The sequence below is a fragment of the Micromys minutus genome (assembly GCF_963924665.1).
Source record: "Micromys minutus genome assembly, chromosome: 7".
Classification (NCBI taxonomy): domain Eukaryota; kingdom Metazoa; phylum Chordata; class Mammalia; order Rodentia; family Muridae; genus Micromys; species Micromys minutus.
In genome coordinates this window covers 72,398,701-72,408,006 of record NC_137976.1, presented here as the reverse complement: position 1 = coordinate 72,408,006, position 9,306 = coordinate 72,398,701, and the positions used below count along the sequence as shown (strand labels likewise).

General features: G+C 47.6%; 2 protein-coding genes across 2 annotated transcripts; both read left to right on the top strand.

Annotated features, from left to right (window-relative positions):
* Positions 1-1,283: 1,283 nt before the first annotated feature.
* LOC308422470 (immunoglobulin omega chain) lies at positions 1,284-1,778 on the top strand (the record flags this gene model as incomplete). Its single annotated transcript, XM_080919076.1, has 2 exons — positions 1,284-1,329; positions 1,417-1,778. The coding sequence occupies 2 exons, from the start codon at positions 1,284-1,286 to the stop codon at positions 1,776-1,778; spliced, it is 408 nt and encodes a 135-aa protein (XP_080775202.1).
* Positions 1,779-4,631: 2,853 nt separating this feature from the next.
* Positions 4,632-7,753, top strand: IGLL5 (immunoglobulin lambda like polypeptide 5; the record flags this gene model as incomplete). Its single annotated transcript, XM_080919543.1, has 3 exons — positions 4,632-4,801; positions 6,088-6,203; positions 7,434-7,753. 3 exons carry the CDS (start codon positions 4,632-4,634, stop codon positions 7,751-7,753), a joined length of 606 nt encoding a protein of 201 aa, XP_080775669.1.
* Between the last annotated feature and the right edge of the window lie 1,553 nt (positions 7,754-9,306).

Below are 9,306 nucleotides of genomic sequence, written 5' to 3'. Positions count from 1 at the left end.
ACATTGTAAATTTCATTCGAGTTTAGGACTACAGGTTATACAAAACCAAACCAAACACCATTTAACATGTTGTAGACCATGGTGTTTGTGTTTATGTATCAGGAAGATAATACATAATTTGTTAAAGATTTATTTATTTATTGTATATAAGTACTCATTATTCAGACACACCAGAAGAGGGCATCAGACCTCATTACAGATGGTTATGAGCCACCATGTAGTTGTTGGAAATTGAACTCAGGACCTCTGGAAGAGCAGTCCGTGCTCTTAACCTCTGAGCCATCTCTCCAGCCCCATACATTTTTTAGAGCATTAAAATTATGGAATTATAAAATAGTTTTCATGACTTTAATAGCATATCGTTTTAAATAGCCTGGTGTGGTGGCTCCCATCTTTAATCTCAGCGCTTGGGAGGCAGAGAAAGGCAGATTTCAGCGAGTTTGAGGCCAGCTTCATCTGCATAGTGAGTTTCAGAATAAGCTAGCCAGAGTAACAGAGACCCTGTCTTAAAAAAATTATTTTTATTTATTTATTTTCAAATTGCCTCATCGTGTGGCCAAGGCTGTTCCGGAACTCACTGTGGACCAAGGCTGGCCTCACACTTCTGGTTTTAAGCCATCCTTTTGTTACCAAGACAGGCTCACATCACCACCAAACTAGGGTTGGGCACACATCCTTAAATCATCAAAGAGACGAGTAAGAACCTGTAAGGTGGCTCAGCGGGTAAAGATAGTGGCTGCCAAGCTGGCTACGTGCACACAAGAGACATGAAAATAAAAATGTAGTTAAAAAAAGAGAAATAATACTAAAAAGAAGATTTATTCAGTCTGCTCATAAATCTCTAAAGAGGTCCAGTGACTGCTCCCACACACACATTTTGGGGTTTAATATGAGGCTTAGGTTTAAGGAGAGAACTCTTGTCCCATTCACCAGCCATTTGAACATGAACTACAAACCTGCTTCTGTAGGGCTCAGCCTCTCGGGGAGTTGAGGTCACTCCCCCTCAGGGAGATGAGCCCACCATCTAGCTCCTGGGTTCTGGCCCATGACTTTCTAGCAGGTGCTTCCTCCCAGAATGCTTCCCTGGGTCAAACCCAGAGCCACAAAGGCTACCATGAAACCATTCTGGTCAGTGGCGATGCAGAGCCCAGAAAGCCTGGGAGGGTGGTGAGCAGGAACCAGGGTGCAGTGACTCTCCTCAGAGCAGGGAGGAGAGTGCTCCCCAGCTGGTCAGGGCCCAGGAGCAGCGGCTGTAGGGGGCAGGGTGCTGTAGGTCGGGAGCCATGGCCTGGATGTCTGTCCTGCTCCTACTGCTGACCCACCTCACAGGTAAGGGAACTCTTGGGGCCCGGAGCCTCCTTGCCCCTCCTCTTGCCTTGCTCTGCCCCAGGGATGGACCTGCTTCTGTCTTCTCAGGTTGTGGCCCTCAGCCCATGCTGCACCAGCCACCGGCAGCCTCTTCCTCCCTGGGAACCACCATCCGCCTCTCCTGCACCCTGAGCAGCAACCATAACATTGGCATTTACAGCATTTACTGGTACCAGCAGAGGCCGGGCCACCCTCCCAGGTTCCTGCTGAGATACTTCTCACACTCAGACAAGCACCAGGGTCCCAAGATCCCTGCTCGCTTCTCTGGATCCAAAGATACGGCCGGGAACCTGGGGTATTTGAGCATCTCTGACCTGCAGCCTGAGGACGAGGCTGTGTATTACTGCGCCGTGGGGCTCCGGGACCGGGAACAGGAGAAGATGGAGAGGGAGTGGGAAGGGGAAAAGTAGCATACAGATTGGGGAACTTAGGCTCTAGAGACGTTCAGACCCTGAACTGAAGACGGAGTTTGCTTTGCTCGGCTAGGCTGGTTTGGGAAGGAGCGGTAGAGCACTCGGAGATGCGGCCATCCAGCGTTTCCTTGTATTGTAGTGTTGCTATGATACAACCCATCGGAAGCTGCACTGTAGAATTAAAGCTGTTTTTACTGAGTTTGGCTTGGCTGGTTTGTGAACTTAGAACCAATTTAAGACCTGGCTAGGTCAAAGGTCCCTGAAACCTGAGTAGTCATGCTCAGTTTGGCCAGGTACCGTCACTGAGGCAGAGCATTTGCCTGATCCCTGTTGTTAAGATCACAGGGCAAATGGATGATAAAAACATCTTGGAGGAGGACCTTCTTGCAAAGGACAGGGTCTCCTGTTGTCATCTCTACAGTCACAGAGCCCGGCAGATGGCATCACTGGGCCTCTACCTTGGGGGAGAACAGGCTCCCCTCATTGTTACTGGTGATGTTTTGGGATGGACAGACAGATCTTCGTCATGAGGCTACCGGTTCATTGTGGCTGTGGCCTCTGCTACCAGATGCAGTACACAGCACATGCTCTCCACTGTGAATGGTGACAGTTCCAGATAGCGCCAGATCGCAGTGAAGGCCCCAGGGTTAGCGAGATGCATGAACCTCTGTGTAGGGGAGTGATGTGGCAGCCAGCATTTAAAAAACAAAAGCACACACACACACACACACACACACACATGATATAGATATATCTACAAGAAATAATTCTTTTTTAAATAATATTTTTATTTTATTTTATTTAGAGTTTTTGAGACAGGGTTTCTCTGTGCAACCCTGGCTGTCTTGGAACTTGTTCTGTAGACCAGGCTGGCCTTGAATGCAGAGATCTGCCTATCTCTTAAAAAAGGCATGTGCAACTACTTTTTTTTTTTTTTTGATTGGATCATTTGAAGTAGGAAAATGATAATTTAAATCCGATCACCTGAGGGGTCAGAGGACCTAAAGCTAGGCCACACCTGGGTCCACAGAAAACATGGAAGAAGAAAGCTTTGCTTTTCCCATGTGTGCTACGCTCCCCCTGGCAGGTCCATCTATCCCGCTATAGAGGCATTCTGTCTGTGTTGGAACTAACTTCTTCAGTGCTGAGGAACCAGTGAGATGCCCAGCTCTGTGGAGTGGACAGCGCTGGGTTCTCAGGAGACAGTGACTGTTGGAGTAACAGGACCACTGCCTGTAAATCACTCTAATAAAGCTTCTTCACAAGTAAATTCATCCCGTCGTTCCACTATCGATAGCCTGCTACTCTGTACTTGTCCTGATGGACCATGAACACTCCAAGACGCAATGCTAGTCCCTCAGGGTTTCCAGTTAGTGTCTGTGGAACACAGAGGTCCAAGTAGAATCTCATCAGTCCTTGGAGCCTGACTTCACTGTTGTTGAATATCCTTTTCAACCCAAATCGCCAATTTGTTGCAATATCCTCTTCAACCCAAATAAACCCATTCATAGAAAATACAACTCAGTAATTAGGAAAACAAGTGCCTATTTTGGACAGATTTACTGCTACATTCTCTATTCCCCTCCTAGGAGATCCCTTATCACTTGCTGTTAACAGTCCTCCTGTTCCTGTTCCTTCCCTCCTCTGACTCCTCCCCTTCCGTTTCCTCTCCTTCTTCCCACCTCCTCTCCCTGTCCAATCATGTATTGACTTAATATAAATCTACACACTGTGGCCCTCATGATCTCTGTGGGACTGTCCCAGCCTGTCCCAGCCTTCCACAGTGTGGCTGTCTGGATGACTGGGAAGTCTTGGGTGGCCAAGTGAAGGCTTCCACAGCTGGGGAAGCTCAATGGCTTGGAGGAAGATTGTACAGAGAAGTTCTGAAGTTCTTCCATTGCATAAGAAGCCTATAGGTCATGGAAAACAGTGATGAGGATAGACTTTGTACGTTTTGATCACACAGAAAAGCAAATAAGATGGTGAGTTATTTCAAAATGCATAAGGGGTATCCAAAGAGCATATTAATATGCCCCTAACCAATTTCTATCCACTTTCTTTGTATGTTGCTTTTTTGAGACAAGATCTTGTTACATGCCACAGGCTGGCCTTGAACTCACTGTGCTCCTGTCTCAGCTTCAGTGCTGGAATTGCAGTTAGTTGGCATGGTGAGTGGATAATGTTTATCAGTTCCACTTTTAAAGATATGGGTGTTACCTACAAAGATTCGGGGTGTCTTAGTTCGTGATATGAGACCTACAGGTACTGAACGTGGTGCACCAAACACCATTTTAATTACTTCATCATCTTTCCTGGATCAGTTCAGCTTTTTGCTGAACCTAAACTTCTGCTTTCAGGATACTGCTGGCCCTACATTAGCTACAGCTGTACCTTACATCTCTGGCATTAAGCCTTTAGAGACTCTTGTTCCATGGGGCAGGTGTTCAGTTGCTCTCTGTGGCCCCTCTAAGCCCTGGGGATCTGCTCCACAGACCCAGAGGCCCTAAGGGATCTGGATATCGGTCAGGTGGAGCTGCCCACAGCTCCAGGGATGGCGTTAGGCAGCTGTGAGTTAAAACAGTTGAGCTTGCATCCTAACCACAGCCCGGTAGTTTGCAGATGTCCCTTTGGGAGAGACCTCCACAGATGGTGACCATGGGCACTGGAGTGTGCTTGCTGGTGTTGGAAACCAGAGACAACCTGGGGTTTGGCTACACAGATCCGTTTGTACTGGAATAGCTTCTGACCATAAGAAGAGGAACAATCCTTTCACCAGGAGATCTACATTGCAAGCGGAGCCAGAGTTGACTTTGAACTTGTGGGTCAATGAGGCTCAGCGCAGGACAGGCAATGGGCACTATCCCCAGGCAGTATGAAGTTGTCCTTCTGTTGCTGCTGTTGGGCCTAGTGGATGGTGTCCACCATATACTTTCCCCAAGCTCAGCACAAAGGAGCAGAGCTATGGGCCCTGGAGCTTCAGTGGGAAACAGCAGGCCTAGCCTGTGGACCCTTCCAGGCAGGTAAGGGACTTGCTTGTGGGGGAATGTATGTGTGTGGGTCTACAGACTGGAGGCTGGAATGGGTCAACTGGGAAGGAAGGTGGCCATTGAGGCCATAGGTGTGAGAAGGAGGGCTCTGCCTAAGGGGAAGGGGCTGGGCAAATGCAAGCTTAAACTTAGTACCTCGCTCATGCAAGGGCGGTGTTCTACCAATTAGCCACATCCATAGCCCACCCCCCTTTTCCATTTATTTTGGGAAGAGGTCTTTCGAGGTTGCCTAGGCTAATCTTACTCTCTGTAGCCTATGCAAGATTTGAACTTTCTATATCTTTCCTAGATCCTTCCTCCTTCCCAGGTCCTCTTTAGTAGCTGGAATTAAGACTCTGGTACCGGGTTGGAGCGATGGCTCAGTGGTTAAGAGCACGCACTGCTCTTCTAGAGGTCCTGAGTTCAATTCCCAGCAACCACATGGTGGCTCACAACCATCTTTAATAGGATACAATGCCCTCTTCCAGCGTGTCTGAAGAGCTACAGTGTAGCTCACATACATAAAATAAATTACTTATTTAAAAACAATAATTAAAAAAAAAGACTCTGGTACCAGATTATTTTAGCATGTCATGGTTCTAATTCATTTAGAATTAATTGTGTGTGTTTGTCTTAGTCAAGTAGTTGCAGTTCTAGAAGTTTATTCTTAGGTAATTATCAAAACATCCATTAAATATCCCAAGTGTCTTGGGGCCATGGAGATCACCCAGCCAAGAAGACCAGCCAAGCACAAGGACCTGGTTCAGACTCTCGGCATCCACTATCAAGATACGATCACATGTTTTTACTGAGATAAATAGAACAAAAATAAGGTTTGGTGTGGTGGCACACCCAGAAGTTGGAAGGCAGAGGCAGACAGACCTTTGTGACCAGCCTGGTCTATATAGTAGCCTCATGATAGAAATGAAAACAAAAGAATCCTCACAATGTAGTGTACATGGGTCCTGGGAGAAAATACAGGACCAGGAGGAACTGATGCATGCATGCACGAATGCTTGTATGCATACATGCACACAGATGAGCACATACAAATACACACCACAGATTCCTGGTCCCACCACACTCACCAGAGAAGATGCACCATCCAGGAATTTTCTGAGAATCTGCTGGACTTGGTGTTGCTGTCAACACTGAAAAATTCAGAGATGGAAGTAGGGATGGATAGATGGACTTGTTGGGATACTGGCTGCTCATCTATTTTTGTTTTTGCCAAGGATATTGTTCATTTCCTGAAGTCCTGTGCCTAACTCACCCAACAGGTTTCTGTTCCAGATCATTCCACAGGGAGCAGGTCCCAGGTGCTGGCCTCATAGGCTTCCATCTAAGTCCCAGTTGTGGTATGTCTTTGGTGGTGGGACCCAGCTCACAATCCTAGGTAAGTGGTTCTCATGGTCTCATAATTCATTTGTCTTATGAAAGTCCATTTTTGCTCTGGGGAGTTCTTCCTATCTGCCTTTTCTAGTCTTGTAGTCTGAACTGTACATTTTTCTGTGACTGAGGGAAAGACAGTAGTTCTCAGGTAAACCACAGGAAGGCCCCAATAGCTTTATCTAGTCTTCTGAGGCAGATGCCAAAAAAGGGATTAGTGAATGATGTTTTCAGGTCATAGAGCCCACTACACCTCAGCATCTAAGCTAAGACCCAGATGCCCATTCAGACTAAGAAGGCCACATAGTAGGTGAAGGGATAGGCTGGTGCCATGAACCCCGCCTTCAAAGATTCAGGTCACCCTAGATAGAAAACCACAGAGGCTGAGAGAGGAATCTGGCTCAGTCTAATCTTCTGCTGGCCCATGAGGTCATAAAGACACAGAAAAGGCTCAGAGTGACCAGGTAACTAGGACCAAGTCTTCCCAGGATGATTACTAGGAAAAGAAATGTAGACTGTCTGTTGTTCCTGGGGTCTCTCAGACATGGAGCCTGTTGTCTAGCTTGTCTGAACAAATGGTGCCAAGTGAAATCAGCAGTCACCAGGGACTTCCTGGGTGGCCAGGGGTTTGCTATCCATCTTAGTCTGGGGGACAGAGCCTCAGGAACGTAGCCAGTGTAGGTCTTGTGCTAACTGTGGGCAAAGCGTCAGGTCCTTAGAGGAGTTCCTAGGGTTTTTCAGGATGGAATCTAATCCTTGGTGAGCTAACTGAATCGAATCTGGAGCACGGGCCTTGAAGCTGTTATACAGCAGGCACACCTCAAGACCAACTCCCCGGGGTCAGTCTTGCAGAATAAATGAGTGACAATTCTCATTGGAGAAGCAATGAGGGTTGGGGAGATGCCCCCCCCCCACAACCCCCAGGAGGCCAGGGTCAGATCCCAATTCAGATACTAGCTACGAGTGGCTAGAGAGTACAGCTGGCCTTAGTCTTCATGGGGAAACCAAGATTGCAAGAGACTGGGGCTGGGTCATTTCACCTGGAAGAGGAACTTGGGGTGCCAGGCTGTTTGTTCTCCAGAGGACTCTAGTGGGCAGAGGAGAAGAAGGAAGCATCCCTGGATGGCACACTCTGATGTTATAATGAATGGACACAGAGCTCCTGATAAGAGAAGGATGCTACCCTATCACTTGGGCTTTCCTATGCCAACTCTTATGCCCTCCTCTGTCTATGCAGGTCAGCCCAAGTCTGACCCCTTGGTCACTCTGTTCCTGCCTCCCTTAAAGAATCTCCAGGCTGACAAGGCCACACTAGTGTGTCTGGTGAGCGAATTCTACCCAGGTGCTTTGGTGGTGGACTGGAAGGTAGACGGGATCCCCATCACTCAGGGTGTAGAGACAACCCAACCCTCCAAACAGACCAACAACAAGTACATGGCCAGCAGCTACCTGACCCTGCTATCTGACCAGTGGATGCCTCACAGTAGATACAGCTGCCAGGTCACTCATGAAGGAAACACTGTGGAGAAGAGTGTGTCACCTGCTGAGTGTTCTTAGACCATGATCCTTCCTCCGTGAAGCCTCAGGAGCCCAGATCTGATGACAGATTTTTTTTTTTTTTTTTGCTATTAACCATCCCACCATCTTTCCTGAACCTAGCACTCAATAAATATCTTATCACCCACAAGAGAGTCTTGTCTTTCTCAACACTGCCTGGCCAAGGATTCAGAGTTCGGGAGTCCTGGAAACCAGTGGGAAACTAACTGTGATGGTTTGTATGTGCTTGGCCCAGGGAGTCACATGATTAGATAGAAGGTGTGGCCTTGTTGGAGTAGGTGTGTCACTGTGGGTGTGAGCTTTAAGACCCTCACCCTAGCTGCCTGGAAGTCAGTCTTCCACTAGCAGCCTTCAGATGAAGATATAGACCTCTCAGCTCCTCCTGCACCGTGCCTGCCTGGATGCTGCTATGTTCCTACCTTGATAATAATGGACAGAACCTCTGAATCTGTAAGCCAGCCCCAACAAAATGTCTTTCATAAGACTTGTCTTGTTCATAGTGTCTGTTTACAGCAGTAAAACCTTAACTAAGACACCAACCCAGAGGAGAGTTCCCAATCCGTGTATTCTCTAAGAAAAGTGTTATTACTAAATTTTTTTCCTAGGGAGATATATGCAGCACGTGCCCCTCCTCCTAAGGTCCTAACGACAAGTGAAGGCATGATTCCACCAAAGTTCATTCTGGGAAACCAATGAGTGTCTTTCCTTCCTTACAGAGCCTAGGTGAGGAGTGACTTACCTGGATGTGGGTGCCCTTCTCTCCTAACAGGCTGCACCTGAAAACCCTTACCCAGAAGGGTGAGGGTCTTTCCATACACTCATTAATTAAGGTAGAAATGTATTTAACAGATTGAAGGAAAGATCTTGATACTCAGATAAGAAATCTTGTGCCCCACTTTATCCCTCCATTTGGGGGTATAAACCATCAACAAACCCAGCTGAGATGATTTTTTATAGTGGGGTACAGCTGAATGCCCCAAGATGGCAGTTTCTTGAGTTGGTGAACAGTCATTCACTGTTGGAGATTGATTCTAATGCTTTGATTCAATTGGGATTCTTCGGGTCCAAACACTAAAGGTTCCTGTTCCCAATTGGTTTGGGTCTTGGTCCCCAAATGGCCAATGGCAGGGCACGGGGCATGACCCTAGAGTTTTGCATCTAGGATACCGGGGAGAGAGAAGGGAGATCACCAGGAAGCGGTGGGAGATGAATAGATGCAGGTGCTGCAGGAGAAAAAGACAACCAGCCATGCGAGAATGTGGATGTGTAGTCACTGGCCACTTCCCCAATTGGGCCTGGGGTAGCAGGGGAAGGTTTAGGGGTTTCCAGCCTTTGAGGTACAAAGGCAATTTAAAATTAACTGGTGTGTGTGTGTGTGTGTGTGAGAGAGAGAGAGAGAGAGAGAGAGAGAGAGAGAGAGAGAGAGAGAGAGAGAGAGAGAGAGAGAGAGAGAGAGAGAGAGAGAGAGAGAGAGAGAGGATAGAGACACTTTGGGCCGTGGCCCCACACAGAGAGCTCTGGTCAGTGACTGGAGTGGCTCTGGTGCAGGGTGT